At 37.3% G+C, this 23,671-nt stretch overlaps 1 protein-coding gene and 1 long non-coding RNA gene across 2 annotated transcripts; one reads left to right on the top strand and one right to left on the bottom strand.

Annotated features, from left to right (window-relative positions):
* The first annotated feature begins 1,840 nt into the window (after positions 1 to 1,840).
* LOC141369124 (uncharacterized) lies at positions 1,841 to 5,364 on the top strand. The gene is made up of 2 exons (XR_012372683.1): positions 1,841 to 1,900; positions 5,027 to 5,364. It is a non-coding gene; the product is annotated as an uncharacterized lncRNA (long non-coding RNA).
* A 2,650-nt stretch (positions 5,365 to 8,014) lies between these two features.
* Positions 8,015 to 22,697, bottom strand: apbb1 (amyloid beta (A4) precursor protein-binding, family B, member 1 (Fe65)). Its single transcript, XM_073873763.1, has 14 exons — positions 22,542 to 22,697; positions 21,351 to 21,991; positions 21,070 to 21,260; positions 20,862 to 20,918; positions 20,347 to 20,423; positions 18,839 to 18,902; positions 18,609 to 18,755; positions 15,791 to 15,918; positions 15,176 to 15,288; positions 14,818 to 14,892; positions 14,271 to 14,351; positions 12,819 to 12,934; positions 12,517 to 12,698; positions 8,015 to 11,654 (listed from the first exon to the last, which is right to left on the bottom strand). Exons 2-14 carry the CDS (start codon positions 21,964 to 21,966, stop codon positions 11,501 to 11,503), a joined length of 2,001 nt encoding a protein of 666 aa, XP_073729864.1. The 5' UTR covers positions 21,967 to 21,991; positions 22,542 to 22,697; the 3' UTR covers positions 8,015 to 11,500.
* Between the last annotated feature and the right edge of the window lie 974 nt (positions 22,698 to 23,671).

A 23,671-nucleotide genomic window follows, 5' to 3' on the forward strand; every position in this document is an offset into this window, starting at 1 on the left:
TGGATCAATATTTCATTTCCACATAATTTTATAATCTCACTTTTTATTGCCTAAAATGTTACATAATGATTTTTTTTGTAACTTTGTCTATTTATTTATAGATTAATTAATGCATTTTTAAACAAATGTATTAATTGCTATTTTTGTTGTCCGGGTGGTTGTTGAATATTAAAGTTCTTTATTACATTTTGCATGACTCTTGTGGTCCTCCATACTACATTGCAACATAAGTGAAAAACTAAAAAGATTACAGCCTATGAGCCTTTAACTCTTATAATACTTATAATGTAATTTAAAATGTCCTTAAGTTAATTGTCATAGCATACAACATATAGCCGAGCTTAAAATTATCCATATCCTTTGTAAATATGACCAAAGAAGGCTGTGAAAATAAATCTGCGTTGTTAATACTTTTGATCTTTAATTTAAAAAATCTACAAAAATCTAACCTTTCATTGGAGAAGAATAATTTTAAAATGGGGGAAAATCAAATATTTTTTTCTCTAAAACAAATTAATCATACCCTTTTATTTAATTCTTTTTGCAACCTCCTTTCCCAAAAGAACAGCTCTGAGTCTTCACCTATAATGCCTGATGAGTTTGGAGATCAGAGATCATTCCTTCATGCAGAATCTCTCCAGATCCTTCAGATTTCAGCTCCATGTTGGTGCTTCTTCTCTTCAGTTCATCCCACTCATTTTCTTTAGGGTTCAGGTCAGGTGACTGGGATTGTCATGGCTAAAGCTTCATTTTGTGCTCAGTGATTTTTTTGTGTTAGTTTTGGATCATTGCCCTGAAGGAGGATAAAACCATGGCCCATTATATGATTTCTAACAGGGACACTCAGGTTTTAATTTTTTATCTGTTGGTATTTCATAGAATCCATGATGCCATGTATCTGATCAAGATGTCTAGGACCTTCAGCAGAATAATAGGCCCACAACATTAAAGATACAGCAGTATATTTCATTTTACACATGGGGTACATTATACCCCTGTGTGCACCAAACTAATGTTAAGTTTTTGCTGCTAAAAAATGCAAAAATGTTTTGCTTCATCTGACCATAGAGCATTTGAAAAATAACTGACACTACTGAAATTTCAAATGGGATGGGTAATATGGTCAGATGAAACAAAAAAAATGCTTTTTAGCAGCAAACACTCAACATTAGTTTGGTGCACACAGGGGTAATGAAATATACTGCTGTATCATTAATGTTGTGGGCATATTCTTCAGCTGGAGCTCCTGGAAAATTGATCAGACACATTGCCTCATGGATTCAATGAAATACCAACAGATAAAAAAATCAAAACCTGACTGTCCCTGTTAGAAATCATATAATGGACCATGGTTTGATCTTCTTTCAGGGCAATGATCCCAAACAAACACAAAAAATGAGTCACTGAGCACAAAATGAAGCTTTAGCCATGCCAATTCCAGTCCCCTGACCTGAACCCTAAAGAAAATGAGTGGGATGAAGTGAAGAAGCACCAACATGGAGCTGGAATCTGAAGGATCTGGAGAGATTGTGCATGATGGAATGATCTCTGATCTCTTGTCAGGTGTTCTCCAAACTCATCAGGAATTATAGGTGAAGACTCAGAGCTGTTCTCTTGGGAAAAGGAGGTTGGAAAAAGAATTTTATTAAATGGTATGATTAATTTGTTTTAGAGAAAAAAATATTAGATTTTCCCCCATTTTAATTTGAAGAGTTTCGTTGCAAAACGAGATAACCACCGTTTTGTTAATTGTTCAGAAATCACGTTTTTTGGTTCTGCATTCCAATTAATTTCAATGCAACTGCAGTTGGTTTGTTTTGATTTAAATCTTCATAATCTAAAAAAAAGACTTGACTGAGTTAGAAGAAGCTGAGCGACTCTTCAGAGTGAAGATGTTATGGTAATGTAAATCTTAAGTTTTTATATTGTAGTTATATATAATATATCAGAGACAGCACGTCATTTTAACCATGTTTTATGGTAAAGGGGTTTTGCGCTTTTCCATTGCATAGTACCCTACAGGTAAGGTCAAGTCAGCTCACTTTACTTTGGCTTTGTTAGCTTTTCCATTGAGTTTAGCAACACTTCAGAGTGGGAGGGATTATAGGGGTGTCAAATGTATATAGCACGACATTCGTTGCTCGACTTATCTAAGATGGCTCCTGTCTGTATACGCATAATGTTCTGTCTTTATAAAGGATCTTCTTATTAGGGCTGTCACTTTTAAGAAAAATCAAGCACACATATCCCGTGCATGAGCGTGTTTGTGAAAAGTAATCGTCACTGACAACAAGCACACATACATAGCCTATGTATGCGCGCATGCATATACATTAACCCTGCGCATGCTGTTCGCTTGACCGTTTTTAATGATAGAGAGCACAAACCATTGATATTTGAGAAATAAAACTTCTGCTGAGTTAAGCAGATCTTACTTCACTCTGTCGTCTATGTGACATGCGACAGTCAGCACGTGATCATTTTAAATCAGTTTACAAGACAAATGCTGTTGTTGTTTAATATAAAGTTTACAGCAGGGCTTTAAACCTGAATTTTTTTCCCAATTGGTTCGTTCCGAACAGAAACAATATTTTAACGTTTCCGGGCTTTGGTTCAACCCTAAAGTTGACGTTCCTGAACTGGTTAGAACAAAAAAATAAAGTTCCCGAACCGGTTAATAACGTTCCATATCAGCTGTGGGACATAAAAATAAGTAGTCTGATCATTAGGACATTAAACTTAAGAAAAATTATGTAGACTAATAAGTTAAGTCTCTATCTTGTCATCGAACATTAAAAAGGCTAAATTATGTAAGCGGCATAACTGACATGCCTACATTTGTTGAGTGCACTTAAACACACACGCACACACACAGACGGAGGACGAATTCCAAACGGCGCTTCGGGAAGAAGATGCTGCATAAACAGTCGCTCCACATAAAGTGAAAATTACGATGTTTTTCAGTGCTTTATTCGCCAAGTGTATTTTATACATCAAGAGTTCTGATCTTTGAAGGGCATAGGGATAATCATGTTTGATTGGAGTTGGGCCGGACACATTCAAATGCATGTGCGTCTGTATGTACAGAAAATAGTTTATTTTAGCGCCTTTTTGTGGTTAAATTGTTTAAAATCACTTAAGTGTTAACATTTGCAAGCCTTTGAAACAGGTGCAAATGATCAACTTTCATCCTATTTAAATTTGAATATTAATCCGCAAATCGCATGCGAGCCGAACTGTGGGTCGTGATCTGTACAGTGGCAAGCTTCTCATTTCTCTGAGTCAACGACGACCGGAAGTGAACTTCACAGAGTCAAATTGCACAGAAATCTTATCAAAGAACTGAAAAAATAACGTTATTAACCAGTTACCATTATTTTCAATTAACGGTTCTGTTCCGGAACATATATTTTTGGAAAGTTTCTGGTTTTGTTTCTGTTCCTTGCAAAACATCAAAAGTTTCTGGTTTTCGTTCCTTGAACCGGTTGAACTTTTTTCTACTTTTTTAAAAAATATGCTCATTTTCCAGCTCCCCTAGAGTTTAATATTTGATGCAATCCAATCCATTGAATCTGATCAGACCATTAGCATCGTGCTAAAAATAATCAGAGAGTTTCAATATTTTTCCTATTTAAAACTTGACTCTTCTGTAATTACATTGTGTACTAAGACCGACAGAAATTAAAAGTTGCTATTTTCTAGGCAGATATGGTTAGACATATACTCTCATTTCTGGCTTAATAATCAGTGACTTTACTGATATAAAATTACTGCAGCAGGTGTAGTGATATTATGCACTGCCCGAAAATAGTCCCCTGCCATTGAAGGTAACCAAGGGGACTATTTTCGGGCAGTGTGTAATATCACTACGCCTGCTGCAGCCATGTTACATCAGCAAAGTCACTGATTATTACGCCAGTTTGAGAGTATATTTTCTCGGTAAGAATCAAAAGTTTAACTCAGGGGAGCTGAAAAATTAGCATATTTTCAAAAAAAAGTGGAATGTCCCTTTAACACAAGCTTTTTATTCTGCTATAACACTATAAACAATAATATATGTAATTTTATATACAAACTATAATTCTATCTATCTGGTTCGTATTGGTCCAATTTAATTCAGAGCACTTGTTTGGTTTGGTGTTTTCATTTTCATAGTAAGCCTTTAAAAAGTCATACTTTTAGATGCAATTTTGTAATATTTACAGCTTAAATTCTCTTATATATTTAAAAAAAAAATTTAAATGATTCCGCAGAATTATCCCAAAAATTTCCAGAGAAAAAAAAGGCTGCAGAAGCCGGAGCCACATCTTCCCTCTCTTGCGCACAGTTGCCGTCGGTCTCACTCTCAGCTTCCTCCCTATTACGAGGTGTTAGGCTGTAAAAAAAATGCGCTACACATGGCATTTTAAAAACCGGATGGTTTATTTATAGTGGATATTTCACGTCATGTTTGAATGCATATTCGAATATCGAATAAAAAGTGACAGCCCTACTTCTTATTAAACTGTTTGTACACTTACAAAGTTCAACTTGGGGTTTAGTGCCTTGCTCAAGGGCACAACGGTGGTGACCAGGATTCAAACATACAAATTCTAGGCTAGCATACTAGCCAGGTTCCTTAACTGCTGTGCTACTGTCACCCCTTTTGGCTTAGTGCCTGCTTTCGAACCACACCCGTGGAGGTATCTGCCAACAAATGGACAATCATTCATGGGGCTGCAGTTAGTGCATTCAAGAACCTTCAATGTATGTGTTCAAATTCACATTCTGCGTAAAAAATAGTTTTGATGAGAGGTGGTGGAGGAGGGTGGTGTTTGCCACTATGACCCTATCTTGCCTGCAAATTAAATTGGTGCAAAACTGGCCGCCATGCTTGCACTAAGCCTTACTTGCCTATTCACGTACTTTGTCACTTAATTGTACTGACTTGCACTAGAAGATTTTTTTTATCTTTGTGATAAGTTTATCCACCAGTGTTTTGTCTGCTTTATACCTAAAACTTTTTCTTAAAAATTTACCTTCTCAGATGCAGTTATGTCAAAGCACTCGTTTCGGCTGGCCAGATTGGAACAGACCTGAATGGGAAGATGGCAGAGTTAAGACTGACAATGTCCAGGAAAAATGTTAACTAAAAATGAGTGTGTTTTTCCCCAGCGAGTGAGTTTGGGAATGTTTTAAATGTGCCTAGAAGTTTGAAAATGTAATACTGAGGGAAAAAAGTGAGCGCTTTGAAAAGGTTTTAAAAAGAAAATAAAGTCTGATGTTGATGTTAAATGAAGTTAAAGTTTTTACTTGAAAAGTTTGTACTTGTTTGTACTTGTCAAGTCTGTGCAGTAAATGCAGTAAAGTTTGTATTTGAAAAGACTTGGAATTGTGTGTTCTGTAAAATGAGTATGAATACTGTATATGTGCAGGCTGTATAAAAAACATAGTTGTGCCACTAATATAAGTGAAAGTACATGGTGTCATCATATTTGAAGCATATTTGTATCACTAATATAAGTGAAAGTATGTACTATGGAAATAGGTACATATATGCATGTATACATATATGTGTCTTACATATATTTCACATGTATGTCCATTTTTGCTATATTTTGAAATATATTTTACATATATGAATTTTGCATATACTTTCATATATGCAGCAGACATACATGGGCACTGATATTATATATGTAATTTACATATATTGACATATATTACATTTCTGTATGGGGAACTAAATGGGCTCCACAAACGGTTTGGTTACAAACATTTCCCAAAATATCTTCCTTTGTGTGTATCGGAACAAATAAATGTATACAGGTTTGTAACATGAGAGTGAGTAAATTTTTGGGTGAACTATCCCTTTCAATACTGTTGTGTGATAGATTGTTCCTGAACCTAATAGCTGGACTGACATGAAGTTCATATCAATGTTTTTTTTTTTTACAAAGCATGACAAATAATACAGATTATTTATAGATATAAGCCTCAATTCCTCAAGTATTGGTAAATGTAGTCACCAACACATATAAAAAAAAAACACGAATTGTAGATTATCTATAGATTAATATGAGATTTTTTTTATTTGGCTTTTCATAAACAGGGAAACATTAACAAACACATGTTCAATTATAAGTGTCAGAAAAAAACCTCACTTCCACCCTCTTTCGCAGATGTTATAAGTACAAGTCATACTGATTATATTCGGAAGGAAATAAATAAATAAATAAATGAAATTATATATATATATATATATATATATATATATATATATATATATATATATATATATATTTTTTTTTTCATTTATTTAGATGAATACATTTTTTATATAATACTTTTTCCACAAAAAAAATCACAGGTTTTAGTGCAACTAAAGCAACAAAAGTCAATCTTATTCTTTCTTTTCTTTTTGTTACACAACCACCAAACTTAGATGAAACATACAAACAAAAAAATCTAAAATTTTGCTGTAACAAGCTTATGGCCAACAAACTAATAAACTTTTCAACAAATTAGAAATGTCCATGACTTTGATGTAGATTTGTACAATTGCAGACACAAGTGACTTGAATCAACAGCAGCTGAATGCAGCGATTACCATGTTGTTCAGCAAACCTTTTTACAAAGTCATCTAAATTAAAGGCCTTGATGCGTTTTGACTCAATGCCGAGAATAGCCAAAGTGGACAGTCTATTCTTCGCCATTGCAGCCCTTAGGTGATTTTTTATAATCTTCAGATCTGAAAAACTTTGTTCACATGTGGCGCTGCTAACTAGTAACACAACAGCTATTTTGCACAACCTGAACAGTTCAAAGAAAACATCCTTATATGGCTCCAGAAAATGAACAAACTCCATCATAGTAGTAGGACTTCTTTTCCATTCATCTTAAGTCGATCTAGTGCTCATCAGAGGATGCGCTATTTAAAAATTGGTGTTCGGGTTGTCACGTGTGTGGTGCCCTTTTCCAAAATATGTGTCCTGCGTGTCGAGAGATCATGTGTGCATCACGTGTTTTGTCAAAATAAGTGCCTGCTGCACACGCATCAAAACCGTTTATGATAAAAGAGATGCTCACGTTCACCAAACACACGCAAGACACTCCCTTAAGATAGATAGTTTATTGTCCTGTAAACAGGAAATTTGTTTTCACAAACTGTCATACAGTACACTACAACCACGTTTTGAATATTGGGGGACACCAAAGCATTTGGGTGAAGGAGGGTATATTTTCCCTAACCCTAATATACAAACATTCATTTCAATCCTATGGTTAATGTACTGGAAAGAGCTCTGTCAATCTGATAAAACAAAAATCATTAATGATGACTGTGTACACAACATAAATCTTTGCATTCCTGGAAGTAACTGTTACATTTTTAACATAAAACAACTTCTTATGTGTTTTGGCTATTCATTTACATGACTATGGAATTTTGGGGCATTATAACACCAACTTTCAGAAAAAGGTTTCAAAGTACAAGTTTACAAAAAATGACACAATTATGGTTTCAGTGTAAATGACAAAGGTGCAAATCTGTGCAAACCATGACAACGTGCATGGTACGTGTTCAGTCACTACAGGCATGTTTGAGTTTTTGACAACTATAACAACAATGCGTCACTGATTTAATCAAACACCAGTCATTGTCCCACCCCACAACTCTTAAAAGTCATCTGGATTAAGCGAACGCATGTTGTCCAGCTGTGAGAGCATAGAGAGAGTCAAGTGATTGCTCATACTATCCTTTACTCGTGTGACTTCATCTCTGCAAGCCTACAGACTTGTTTACCTCACAAATAGTGTTGACAGAACAGGTTTTGACTGCAACCTTTTGACGTCATGTATTGCCATGAAAATCTTACATTAAAATAAAGTCAGCATTGCTTGAATTTAATCAGCGATGATTTTTCTAAGATATGTTCTCATGTGATCAACAGGGAGCTTGTGTTGTGATCTGATCATTTTCTTTTCTACTTTTGTTTTCATTGATGTAATGCATCATTTACATGTACTTTACATCTACAATGTTAAATAAAATGTTTATTTAGTGTTAACAACAGCACCACATAAGCATAACATGAGTTAGCTAAAACTACACATCATGTAGATAAGAGATTAAAACTGTATTCCTTTAACATAGTGAAATCAGACGGAACAGAATGAAGAGTTGTCTTATATGTACACGACTACATTATAATATTTATGAGTATACACAAACATGGCAGTATGTTACACTGTGCATGAGAAGAAAAGAAACACGTTGGGTTTTTATATTATACAACAGATAGACAAAAATGATATTTCAACATTTAAAAACACACCCATAAATATATACTGTAGGAGCAGATAGTTAGCTTCAGTATACAATCTGACAGCATGACAATAACTTTAGTGAATAAACCCTGCTCAGAATGAAGAGGTCTTGGGATGGCTTTCACTTCTGACACTGGTGCCTGTCCTGTTTATTTTAACCAAAGCTTCTTAAAGGAATAGTGTTTGGGATGGGCCAATATATAGATTGACAAAACCAATGTTCAATTCCATTATTTGGGTTCAGCTACAACACCAATGAATGACACAGCACATCCAAAAACCTCAAACAGAAAGAGAAAAGGCTAAAAAAAGGGAGGGGGGGTCAAAGAAACTTAAATGCAAATATTAATGGTGATTTACAATGAGTCTGTAATGAGCTTTGGAAGACTAGAATATCTAAATAACACAAATCTTATACAGATAACAGGGCAACGGAAATTAATTTCACATACATTACATTCATATACAGAGTCAATGTATAAAACATAAGCCTGTATTCAATGGAAAGTAAATATGATCGCTCATTCAGTTAAAAAGCACAACTCACTGATCCTCATGTGGAGATAAAATGGCACTTCCTCTTAAAGTCCTTGCCATGATGTCAGTATTTCATCTGAATGTTGAGTTTCTCAAACTAAACCACACTGCACAAAATTTATGTCTGTCTTACATATTTATACTGGAAAACCAAATAAAAATATGAAATTGAAGAGCTTCAGGCAAAAAAACAACAACTATGCTTAAAACAAGTACAAATATCTGCCAATGGACTAAGAAAAAAAAACTTAAATTCAGTTTATTGAATTAAGTTCAAAAAAATTTTCTCAGCCAACTGGCAGATATTTTTGTTTTAAGCACAGAAATGTCAAAAGTTTTTTCAGCAAACAAGACTTTAAATCTTCTAAATCCACTTTTCTTATCAACTAAATTCATCTCAATGTAATGCTACGTACACACCAAACGCAGGGCATCACGTTACTCACTCTAGATTACTCGCGGGATTTAACTTCGTGTTATGCGAATTTTTCGCTCGAGTTGAATATTTTCAACTTGGGCAAAGACGCGTTTGAGGCGAGTAGCAGGTGTTTTTGCGGCAAACGCGAAGCCCATATCGCATCATTCGCATCACCCCATGTGTGGACACGTTTGTGTCTTTGCATTGACTTTGTATGTAATCTACTCGCGCAAATCGTTGAACTCGTGGTTGGTGTGAATGCTGCATAAGAATTCTTAGTATTTTTGTTTGTTTTTCCAGTATAAATATCTATGGCACTGTTTACACGTACATGGTTATTTTTGAAACTGAGAGATTTACCTTCGTTTGTGCCTCTCGCCTCTGAAACCAATTGTTTCTAAAAACTCCGGCCAGAGTAGAGATCTTGAAAATCTTCGGTTGCGCGGTTGCATGTAAACTGAGACAAACGGATGTTTAAGCAGGCAACGTCACAGAGTATGCGACAGACCTACGTCAAAAGTGCGACCTATGTTTACATGTCACTGCTACTCTGAATGCTTCCAAGATCACATTTATGTTCGTACAAACTCGTTTCGTGTGTTTGTATTTGCAAATACAGCTGCTCCATTATGTCGAGGAGCAGAGACAAGTGTTCGGAGGTCAGCAATTTTACGCGTGTTTGACTTAATGCGGCGCTACAAGAACCGACAGACGGATGATGTCAAAGTGCCGCGAGAGCGATTCGAAATTAGACCTCCACGTGTGATTCCTCAACTCGCTCTCGCGGTACTTTGCCGTCATCGATCACCTACTGCAACAACTCCTCCCTCCAACATGAAGAACCAGTTCGCGTCACGACCAGCGCTGCCGGTGATTGGCTTACATGATCTTGAGCTTCTCTTTACGGCATATATGCACGGGTATGTGTAAATAAACACTTTTCTGAAAACTGACATGTGTGCACGATATTATTTTTGAAACCGGAGAGGTTGAAAGTCCGTTTATGAAAATAGCCGCCCACGTGTAAACGTAGCCTAAGACATTCATTTACTGCAGTGCAGTAGCAACTTAAAGCAGAACTCGACATCCAGGGGGCGGAGTTAGATCTGATCCAGGGACTGATCTATATGTACTATTAGTTGATTGGTCGGCAGTTTTACCACAAGACACGTCATACCAGTGTTGTTGCGCTACCATTTCCACATTAACTTAATTTATATATGACATTTACATCATTCTTTTGACAGAAAACAAACTTTACTACAATATTACTCCAAAAAAGTAGTGTAAGTTTTTTTTTATAATGTTTTGAATTGAAAGTGTCCGAGTATTATGTGTCATCTTGACAGGCGCAGTTAAATACCTATGAATTAATGCGGTATAAATATGCATAATTTATAACATCAGTGAGATTTTATTTACAAATGAATAAACAGTGTTTATATTGTTTGGACTTTAAACTCGTTTTAACACATCTTTGCTTAGAGCCATTAGGACACAGACTTCTCTCGCAGAAGATTGACTTTTCTTAGGAATGAGCTAAAAAAGATAAATAAAAATGTTCTGTCTGTATATTTACTCGTATAGCAACTAGCCGTGTAATAGGTGGGATAATCGGGGTTGTTGTCACAAATAAATTCCTTCAGGGTGATAACAACCAGCTGGCTGTACATGATCCTTTACTTACACTACATTATGACTCTATCTCCACTATATTATTAATCAAACATAGACTTATATCGATAAGAGAAACCTTGTAAATATGGCGGTTTATCTGCTTGAGCACGTATATAAAGTGAGATGAGTTGAATCTGTATGTGGTGTTCAGCAGTGAGGATCATCTCGACTAGACTGAAGATGAAACATAGTGAAATCTAAAGTAACACACCATGATTCAGACGTACAGTAACAAATAATAAATAAGCACATTGCATAGTACACAAGCTCATCTTAGTGTTCATGCGTAATATTAGCGTCATTAGAGGTGTAGTCCACATAACATCTACTACATTCATCTACACTATTAGTTATGATCTCAGTAAGTCAAATTCATACAATGTAGTGCACAAATCACGTTCACAGTGAACACATCTGCTAACGTGAACATAAAAGCATCTGAAATCAATCGTAGTGTATGTGTGTGAGAACTTCACTTGTGTGTGTTTCTTGTGTGCTAATGACAGAAGGGGGTGTGAAAGACCCTCCATGAAAAACTAAAGACAGAAAGCAGAGATACGGTCATGGCGTTTGAGATCCAGATCTCTTGAAGCTGCCCAGTAGACTCTGAACGCCTTTCTTGACTCGGCGGGCCACAGAATCAGCGGGTGGGCCTGGCAGACACGAGACGACACCACCGCTGCTGGGTGGACGGGCATCCAAACACTTCTGATACCTCAGCTGTGAGAGACAACAGATATCACTTAAAACATCACAGCAACATTTATACACTCAATGAGCACTTTATTAAAGATGATGAGGAACCTGATCTTAGTGTTTTAATTATGAATGATTATTATGTCAGACGTGCTGGTTTGAGGATTTTTCAATGCTGTTTAAAACTGCCGTTTCAATGGGCTCTAAATGATCCCAAACGAGGCATAAGGGTCTTATCTAATGAAAAATATTTGGCAAGAAAAATTAAAAATATGCATTTTTAAACCACAACTTCTCGTCTTCCACTGTCTGTGTGACGCGCCAGCGGGACCTCACGTAATATATCATCACGCCAAGAGGTCACCCATGACGTATGTGAAACTAACGCCCCAGTGTTTTTTATTGTTCTTGCAAAAAATGACAATCGTTTCACTAGATAAGACCCGGATGGGATCGTTTAGAGTCCTTTGAAACTGCAGTGAAACTGTAAAGTGTTGGGGTCCTATAAAGTCTATTTTAAATTAGAAAAATGTTTTCCTCAAAAAAAAAAAAATCTTTTTAACTGAACAAAGAAAGACATCAACATTTTGGATGACATGGGGGTGAGTAAATGATCAGGATTTTTTAAAGAAAATTTACTAATACTTTGAAAAAAAATTGAAATAGTTTTGAACAAGATGTTTGCTTTTGCAATAATGTGTGACTTTTGCATATGGTGAGTGTAGAATTTAGGGAAAAATTTAAAACCCCTTTAATGCGCAGATCTTGAGAGTAAAGACTAGTAAACACACATTCACACGAGTGTTGCAACGGTAACTCCGGTGGTAGATGGATTATTCTGGTCAAGATTATTCAGGTCAAGTAATCTCTGTAGATATTTGCTCAGCATACATGCGGCCTGCACGGCCTCGCTCAGACTGGCTGCGTTGGGATCACACCAGAACATGTGACAGATAAAGTCTCCGGGTCCTTCCGCCATGATGAACGCAAACGTGTGTACGTCCTTCCCCACGCCCATAAACGACAGGAAACGCACACGACACTCTGAAAGAACTTCCTCTGTCTGTAACATCACATAAAACAGATCATAGTGATTTCATTAAAACATACTTTATCACAGGAAACATTACTTACAGATTTATAATATAAGACGATACCGGTGCTGAAGAATCGCTGCTATTACCTCAGATTTGAGTATAGTGAGTGTAGCAGATGCCACGTTCACAGTGACGGGTGTCCACTCCTCTTTGTCTTTGCTGTTGAGGGCCGTCTCCAGCGCAACATTAATAACATCCATGCCTACAAGAAAAAAGATATATCAAAGCAGGATATTACATATAAATAATCTGTAACAAACAGTGCTCAACCCATACATTGCAGAGGCCGATATTTTATCTGCAGATAATAACCATAATACATTTTTCGTTCGGCCATGTTAGCACATTTGCATCATGGGTATGCTTGACCCCACGCAGTGCCCCACAGACCGATCGGCACAGGACACAGGGTTCCAACACCTTAGCTAACTTCCAATTCAAGGACCTTTTAAGGACTTTCCAGGTCCAATGCCCTCAAATTCAAGGACTAAATGTGGGGACACATTTCAAGTGAGAGCACGGTTACATCGTGTTACCTTTTAAGATACATTGTTACAGTTTCCTTTCGATGGAACTTGCGCTGCGTCGTTGCAGTGACACTTTGGGGACGCCTCCAGGGGTAAGTGTGTCTGAATGTGTATATCAAATTCAACCAATGGTGAGGCTTAACGACAGGGTGACGCGGGAGCCAGGAAGTATATCTGAAATATTGCCAAAGACGGCGTTACACGGACGCAGGAAGTATGACAAGGGAGACGCAGCGTCTCGTTCCCTTCTCAGGGAACAACAGTTACATACGTAACCCGAGACGTTTTCATGTGTCAAACACAACTATGCAAAAAAGCATTTTGGTATGAATCAGCATTTGCATACAAAAGATATAAGCATTTAAAGCGAACAGTTTAACACGTGTGCTTAAAAAGTCTAGAATTTTTATGATATTATCCGACACTACACAGGAAATAAAACAGATTCAAGCACTTTCAATGACCTGTATCTATGCATGTATATTTTCAAAAACTTCTCAGGGCCTTGAATTATTTCCCCCAGATTCACAAACTGTCAAGGATTTCAAGGACCTGTGGGAACCCTGAGGACAGCAATAACACTGCTAGATCAACCTGAGAGCTGACTGCTCACTCCAGTGCCACACGCTGACTGGCCCCCACGACACCACACAAACTTAAACACACTAACAGTAAAGGCAGCGTTTGATGCACAGAGAAATGACAAAATATCACTTTTTTAACAAAATAAAACCGTCTTTCTCTCACACACATGCATGCGCGCACAACCCAGTGTTTTAGTTTAGAAATCTTTTTACAGTAAAGCACGTAGCAACGTCTCTAGTGACATTTTGGATAAACCTTAACTTTCTCTCAGTAAAAAATATGTCACCAGTACTGCACACAATTGCACAATTGTTGAAAATATTTAAGAAAATATAAGTACACATGTAAAAAAAATATAACAGCAGGCTAGTACTTTTGGGGTATTTTAATACAAAAATATTACATATTGTGCCAAGAAGATCTTACCAGCTGGTTTTGTCACCCGCACGCAGTCCAAGTATCGCACATGGAAACGCTGAACCAGTTCATTCTTAGGCACAGGAAACTCTGCAGAACAAAACATCTGATTCAATCATAATGAACATTTCATACTCAAAGAATTAAAGATATTTTTGGCCAAAAAAAAAAATTAAACCAAAATCTCAAGCCAGAGTCCTGCACGGGTGCCGCCCCAGAACACCCCACTTATTATCCAACAGCAGCATTAATTTAATGTACCCGACTCGACTCCTTTGACAAAGACCACGACCTGAATCACACCGCAAATCAGACTGTAATTACAAACGTTTAATAGTTTTCAGACAGAGCGTGAGCGTTTAAACAGCTGCCTATCAGCGCGTACAGAATCAAGTCAAAATACTGTTGTGTTTTAGACCGTAGTCCACCCGTACCTACTGATTCCAAACCTGCACCACACCGCAAATTACTTTAACATAAGCGGTTCACAATACACCCTTCCCACCCACGTGAAGGAGTCTGACAGGAGCTAGATTTAGCATGTGATATACGTTACCCTGGAAGGGGATGTCCATAAGTCTGGAGGGATCAGTGTTTAATCTGGGGGCTGATTTTCTTTGGGCCATTATCTGTCAGGCAATACATGAAAACAGTCAATGCATGAATTCAATCATCTTATATATATAATAACTTTTCATTTTCTCAAGCACAGTGACAGAAATCGCTGAAAAGGTAAATAAACTTTTAATGAATGTAAGATTTATTCAAAACTTCATACAATAGCTAAAGACTGACTTTTATAGCAGAAAAAGGCCAGGTGGGTGTCTGCTTTTAAATTCAATACATGTAAGATATTTTTCAGATTTTGAATCTCTTGGTTGTTATTATCATCAGATATGATGTGATCCTGATCTTTGAGCAGATGTCGTGCATGCTGGTGGCGATGTTCTTAGCAGGGGTGTCACAGCGAAACACGTGACACTTCAGCACATGTGTCAGTTTGTCTCGGGCCACATACGCAAAGTCCCTGTCATAGGACACAAACACATTAACAATTATTATGTAAAATGGCATTTAAAAAACTAAATCTTTAACAGAAACTCTATGTACAGCTCTGCATGCCAGGCACTTTTGTTTATGTGCAGTCGATGAATCTGATGCTTGTGAAAATTTGAACCCATGACAGAGCTCAGCTTTACGACACTTATTTTACGCTTGCAATCCTTTCGCAGATCTAACATTGCATACGCATCATCTCATCTTCACAAAACTACATCTTTAAGTGTTTTGCACACTGTAATGAAATAATGATTGTGCTTATAAGGGTACCAAAAGTAAAGAAACGTTGCAACACACATATGGATACACTACCTCTCCCTGAGATCCAGAATGCAGCAGAGAGAAATTAAAAACAAGAGAGAAAACACAATGAAACTGTCATTCAACCTAAAACCAGTTGTTAGTGTAGCGCAGCAAACTCAAACTCTTACTGTGACACTGAGCATCTGTCAATGTTGAAAAGTGCTGACCTGCCATCATCGCGGCCGACGCCCCAAACGCGAATGCTGACGATTGGCTGTGAGTGCAGGAGCGTCCGACTGTCAGGCTCCATTAAATTCAGTGTTTCATTCTCCAGAAGCAGCAGCATCTCCTTCCCCTAAAGACATTTATGTTAACGTGTGAATGTGTGTATTTTAATCAACATCATCTGAAGAGACAAAATCACATCTGACAGACAGGTTTCATTTAGACTTTTAAAGGTTGTGTGTGTCAATTTTAGTGGTATCTAGTAGTTAGATTGCAAATTGCAGCCAACAGCTCACCCCTCAATTTCAAAACACATACAGTAACTGCCACAGAACAAACCCGTCATCATCTGAGACAGCATAGTGATGAAATATGCTCTGTAGAGCAGTTTGTCCATTAAGGGCTACTGTAGAAACATGACAGCGACTTTCATGTAAGGAGACCCGTGGTGTATGGAGATGAAAACGGCTCGTTCTAAGTTAATAAAAACAATACAGTTCATTATGTGAGGTCTTTAAGCCGAAAGTATACTAGGGACGTCCGCGTATGCGCGCCGTCCGCATGACGTCATTTTCGTCATCAGGAGGGTCCGCAGCCGGCCGCGCAAACCGTCCGTGTGCAGCCCAAAATTTGAGACCGCGCGGACAGTGCGCGTACAGTCCGCGTACGACAGTGCATGCGCGTGAAAATATTTAGACAGAACACTCCACTATAAACAATTATACAAAGGAAATAGACAGCATTTGCACACACACTATCGTTTTTCTTCTTTAACTTTTACTTCTTCAAAGAACAGAAAGCTGTGGAGCATGTTTGTTTCATTCCTGACTTTGTTGTCTTGTTGTTTGTTCTAAACTGTGTTTGCAATGGTGGATCAGGTACTTTTCTTCACCTATCCTAATGTTTTAATGTACTGTAAATGTCTCCAAATCAGTGCTGCCCTGACGGCCTGTTAGACTAATAATTTGAATAAGAAATCATTTGTATTGCGTATAGTGTCGAACGCGGCCATCCGCGTGTAGCCGGGGGGAGTATACTTGGAAAGCTGTGCGGACGCATGCGTGCGTGGGCCGGACACGGGAAAAAAAGGTATACCCCGACCTTTATACATCACTGATAATATAGTTATAAAGATCATATTGTATTTCTGTCAAGGGTTCCTTCTAAAAGTTACACACTGCACCTTTAATAACATATTAACATTGATTAACTTATAGAAAAACAGGAAATCAGAAGAAAAGCATTTAAGGAGAAGCAGCTCGAACAAATTACACATTAATGAAATATATCATCTTCATAATATATTTTACTTGTTCTTTTTCAGGAAAAAAACAGGCATACAGTATCTACATGGTCGGGTAAAAATCAGCAAACATTTAGCTCGAGTAGGGCTGTCACAATGATTAAAAAATTGTCTCATCACGATTGTTTGACCTCATCGCGATGATTTCAGATTTAGGATAGGACGATTACCGGTTTTTACGATTAACCATGATAAAATGTCCTGATAGTATTATTGTTTAAAATTTAATTATCATTACAACCGTGTTTGATTACCGTGATTTTGAAAACTTGCGGTAAATCCTGTCCAGCCAGAATCAGTATGATGCAGGCGCGCACTTGCAACATAGTTTTTTGCACAAGAAGGCATTTAAGGGATAATTTATTGTATTCATTCACCGTAAACTTATTAGACCGATTTATTTATTTTTTATCACAGAAATAATTTCAGGGACATTAAATATTAAATTGTGATTTTCAAAAACAAAACTTTTTAAAAAATATTTTTAGTGTGTGTATCAGTTCTTTTTGAACATTTCCATCTCATTTGAACAAAACCATGATAATATTGATAACCCTGATAACTTTGGTAACTATAATCATGATATGAAATTTCATACTGTCCCATCCCTATTTCAGATCACCGCAATGATTGCACATCTCTTTAAAAAACACAAGGGGGAGCTGCAGTGCTTGTATATACAAGATGCCGGACCTTAACTGACAGTGTAACACAAAAAGATCAAAGCCATAGCAATTCAATACAGTGGAAAAAAAGAATTTAAAGAAATGCTGCAAAACTTTGAACTGCCAGGTAAAACATACATTTCCAAAACAACCACTACAGACATGTGGTCCAGTAGCCTACTAATATGACCTAAAATTATTTCATGAACAAACAAAAAATTATGAGAATTAAATGTCAAAGCCCTTAACAGGCAATTAATCATCATAATCCTCACAATTTATTAGACAATTAACCGTCAGCCAAATATCATAATCGTGACAGCCCAAAGTCTGAGTGCACTCCAGAGACAGAATCAGACATGTAAACTAAGTTAATAAACACATATCTTTACTGTAAAAAACTCAAAACTTCCCTGTAACCTTTTCATTTCAATTTACTTTACTTTTTTAAAGATTTGTATATATTTACATATTTATTTGGTAAACTGACATTTAGTCTTTTCTATTACAGCGCCTTTATTGTTACTGTTTGTGCGGAATGCAATTTTTTTCATTGAATAAATTACTTTCATATTTAAGTTTTTTATTTTTTTAATTATATTTTAATATTTAGGTCTTATACCTAACTCAAACTTGCAAATGATTATGTTCATTTGTGTCTTTGCATGACAATTAATTAGCATAAGTGTCAAAATAGTAATAATCTATAAATAATAATATATTATATTAGACAGTTAATTGTCATGCAAATTTCATTTCGTACCCTAGCGTACGGTGTATATCGGAAATTTACAGCACATTAAACTATCCCATTAAAATATTTGTTTCTTGTTGTCATCCGTGTGTACACACCTCGCCCCAGATGCCGGCCGTGTCATCCAGATTGTGTTTCTGATAAGAGAGCTGTCTGATACAGTTATTAACAGCAACACTACTCCTGCCAGGAGCCATTTCCTCTTCTGATATCTCCACCCAGCCCAGAGAACGCACAGCGAAACACTGCAGAAAAACATTGCCCATTAAATACCATCAGCATCAGAGAAGTGCCGTCTCATGGTGTCTGCGCTCAGATGATGTTTTACCTTTGATCCATCACGACTGCCCAGATGAGTCCGCTCCTCCTCTTCCTCCTCAGACTGAGAGCAACTGCACACAACACACACATGATACTGAATATAGGCACAGATCAATTCAATACATCTTTCTGTTAATGACAGCTTTAAGATGCTTTGCTAGGAGGTCACAGTTCTTGATCAAACTGCTTCCAGGAGATGTGCTGTCATTTACATTTGTGCATTTTTATAAACCTTTTAAGTCTATAGTGTTTAATGAATATGTGTATTAAACCCATTACACTGGCAGCGTGTAGCATGCTTCATGCTTTAGCGGTCATATATTTACACTCACCTAAAGGATTATTAGGAACACCATACTAATACTGTGTTTGACCCCTTTCGCCTTCAGAACTGCTTTAATTTTACGTGGCATTGATTCAACAAGGTGCTAATAGCATTCTTTAGAAATGTTGGCTCATATTGATAGGATAGCATCTTGCAGTTGATGGAGATTTGTGGGATGCACATTCAGGGCACGAAGCTCCCGTTCCACCACATCCCAAAGATGCTCTATTGGGTTGAGATTTCGTGACTGTGGGGGCCATTTTAGTACAGTGAACTCATTGTCATGTTCAAGAAACCAATTTGAAATGATTCGAGCTTTGTGACATGGTGCACTATTCTGCTGGAAGTAGTCATCAGAGGATGAGTACATGGTGGTCATAAAGAGATGGACATGGTCAGAAACAATGCTCAGGTAGGTCGTGGCATTTAAACGATGCCCACTAATGTACCTAAAGTGTGCCAAGAAAACACCCCCCACACCATTACACCACCACCAGCCTGCATAGTGGTAACAAGGCATGATGGATCCATGTTCTCATTCTGTTTACGCCAGATTCTGACTCTACCATCTGAATGTCTCAACAGAAATCGAGACTCATCAGACCAGGCTACATTTTTCAAGTCTTCAACTGTCCAATTTTGGTGAGCTTGTGCAAATTGTAGCCTCTTTTTCCTATTTGTAGTGGAGATGAGCGGTACCCGGTGGGGTCTTCTGTTGTTGTAGCCCATCCGCCTCAAGGTTGTGCGTGTTGTTGCTTCACAAATGCTTTGCTGCATACCTTGGTTGTAACGAGTGGTTATTTCAGTCAAAGTTGCTCTTCTATCAGCTTGAATCAGTCGGCTCATTCTCCTCTGACCTCTAGCATCAACAAGGCATTTTCACTCACAGGACTGCCTCATACTGGATGTTTTTTCTCTTTTCACAACATTCTTTGTAAACCCTAGAAATGATTGTGCATGAAAATCCCAGTAACTGAGCAGATTGTGAAACACTTAAATCACCTTTCTTTCCCATTCTGACATTCAGTTTGGAGTTCAGGAGATTGTCTTGACCAGGACCACACCCCTAAATCCATTGAAGCAACTGCCATGTGATTGGTTGATTAGATAATTGCATTAATGAGAAATTGAACAGGTGTTCCTAATAATCCTTTAGGTGAGTCAGTGTATATTCTGTGATGATTTTGTACCTCAGATTAATGGAGGCGTAACGCAGAGTCGCTCCCTCAAACTCCTTCAGACTATCATCACAAGACACGTCCTCCTTCTACACAACAACAAACAAACACTTCATTCACAACCTCACCAATGTTACAATATTACAGCTAGCAACAAGTCTCATTTACTTCAAAGAAGACAGCAGTCCTAAGGCTGGGTACGGTAATAAAAAACAATCTTAAACATTATAATGCAATATATTTATGTCAATGATAAGCATGATAGCATTTACCAATACATTTTTTAAATCAAAGCTGAAACTGTTGACACATTAGTTAATGCACCATGAACTAACATGAATAACTGTACTGACATAAACCAAAATGCTGAAACTATATTGATTATTTTAGATAAAGCATTTACTAATGTAAACAAATACAACCTTATTATAAAGCGTTACAGAAACTTTTTTATGTATTTAATGTTATTAGGTGCACCCCTGATCACATTCAGTCACGCACACTGTAAATAAACACCCAGAACCCACCTGCCAGAGATCTTCATCACTGAATATGTTTGGATGCGAAACATCGTCCCATGTCATCTGAACACAAACCATTTTAGTTTATTTAACATCACCACTCTCCTGAGTAACAATAATGCTTCTCTTTACTCTACTAATGTTTGTCAGCTGTGTACCGCTATATAACCAGTCTGATATCTCGTAACAAACGTGAAATACAAGGCTCACGTACCTGCGGCTGATCAGCAGGCGTTTCTGCGGGTGACGTGCTGGTGGGTCTCTCTTCTAAAGGCCCGGGCGGCTCCCACTGCGTTGTTCCCGTGGGAATGTGCCAGTAGTAGGTGCCTGAAGTGTCCTGCACCCGCATCCAACCGGAGGGCAGATCCGTGTCCGATTCAAACGCATTGCCACCCCAGTACGACTCTACAAGCAAGAATGATGCACGTCTCGGTTTGTTTATTATTAATTTCATGCATCTTAACTTTCCTGTAACACATTAACACCTTCACTTACCCGGCTCTCCATCCGGTGTGCTGCTGGCGGTGCTTCCCTGCGACAGAGACATACAGCTGGAGTCCTCGTCGCTGGGAGCGCCGTTCTTACCGAACAACAAACACGCACTTTTGACGCCACCTTCACCTCCTTTCCTCTGAACGTCCGTGTTCTCGTTGACACTGGGATGGGAATTCTCATCTTCTTCCGTTTCGTCGTCTTTGGATCCCTCATCGTTGTCCTTCAGGGCTTCAGAAGAGTAAATGAGGAGCGGTTCATCGTCTGTGGTCCAGTTGTGGAGCTCCGAGCAGAGAGCTTTCAGAGCTTTGTTCTTCTCTTCGTGACGCCGCTGGGAGTTCTGGTTAGGGTTGATCTCATCTGTGTTTTGAAGCAGGTTCAGATTCTGGTCCTGCTGCTTGCATATTTGGTTCTGACCCTCCTTCATCCACTTGCTGTTGCTCTCGTTTCCCTGATGCTCGTCGTCCAGGCCTCCCATGATGCCTTTCAGCCGCTGGACGGAGGTGGTGTTGATGGATGTGTGATTTGTGTCTTTCAGGCCTAACTCAGCATGTGACAAACACAGGTCGAGAGTAAATGTGTTTTCATTCAGCAGATCTGATGGACTCGACACAGACATCACACTACACACAAACACACAGCTACTGTAACGACACAACACAAAATCACAGTCAGCTTTATTAAACATGTGTAAGAGACATTATGACAACAAATCAAATATAACAACAACACAAGATATAACGACAATGAAATATAGGCAGAAAAAGGCCACATTTAATTATTAAATTATTTTAAAAAGAAGTGTAACCGATGTATTGCCTCAAGTAAATGCTCATTTATTAAATAGATCGGAAACACGCCTATGACGCTTCTTAACATGTTATTAAACCCTACGCGAATGTGGTTTATTAGACGCTAATTTTTAACATTGTTTGTTATCAGTGGTTTAGGGATGAAACGATCATTTATGATATCATGGATTTCTCACAGCGCCTGTACAGATAATATCAACGTTATTATTGTTATTCTTATATGAATAATATTATATAGACAAGATAAATCACTAGCAGCAGTAGCATGATTTTTCTCTATCTGAATCACATTCACTCATGAATCGCGCGATATAAAGACGATGATCGCACTCACTCGATAATCAACTGTTATTTTATTATCCGTTATTAAACGCTCACTCACCGGTTATAATCTCTTGATCACATTGATTAATCCTCAAAATCAAATCCTCAAAGCATCATCACCGTTATTCTGCTAATGCTGCTAACGCTAACCCACGTCACGACACTGACGTCACGCCGCTGACGCATGCGGCGCGCAGCAACTGTTCGGAAAGCAAGCTGATGATCAAAATTGCTGCTGGGGAGAGAGTCAGTACCAGTACACTGTGCACAGCACTATTTTAGTGGGACTGCCCTACGGAAATTAACCATGGTTTTAATACAGTTAAAACAAAACAAAATGGTTACTGTAGTAAAATACACAAATATAAAAAATAACTGTGGTTTACAAAAAAACATGCCCTTACGAAAATTAACAATGGTTTTGCTAATAGTAATCAATATACACAAAAAATATGGGTAATTTTGGTAAAGGTGGATATGTATCATGAAGCAAGATAAGTTTTATGTAGGCCTACAATAAAAGTAGCTCAGCTGTTTTTGTCTGTTTGTCGTCATAGTAATTTATGCTCAGTGTTAAGTAAGTTACTCAAAAAATCAATTTTAAAATCCTACTTAAATAATACAAAGATAAACTTCCCTGCTGAGAATTACAGAAAAATGCTAATGGTTTTATTGGTTTAATGGAATATGGCCCAAAACACACTACAGTGTAGTGGTTTTAATGGTTCCTATTGGTATTTTAATGGAAACCATTAGAATTTTCTGTAATGGTTTTATTTTTTTAAACGGCTCATATAAAAGTAACGTTACACAAATTATTCTAATCACACTTTTTAAGGTCCAATTCTCACTATAAACTAACTATTACATCAATATACTCCTTATTAATACGTAGTAAAGTAGTTATTAATTTTAAGTATTGGGTATGATCAAGGATGAAGAATAAGGTTTTACAGAATCAGGCATCAATATTTGTTTATACGTATGAATAAATAGCCAATATCTCAGTAATATTAATGCTAATAACTAACCAGTTAATAATGAGAATTATTATTATTATTGAGTGTTGCCATTATTCTTATTAACTCAAAAGTATTTAACGTGAGAAGGAATCATAAAAAACATGCATTTTTAGAATTTTGATGTTAGAGCCACTATTGTATTATATATATCATTGATCTACAGTCC

The sequence above is a fragment of the Misgurnus anguillicaudatus genome, chromosome 12, assembly GCF_027580225.2.
Source record: "Misgurnus anguillicaudatus chromosome 12, ASM2758022v2, whole genome shotgun sequence".
NCBI classification, from domain to species: Eukaryota; Metazoa; Chordata; class Actinopteri; order Cypriniformes; family Cobitidae; genus Misgurnus; species Misgurnus anguillicaudatus.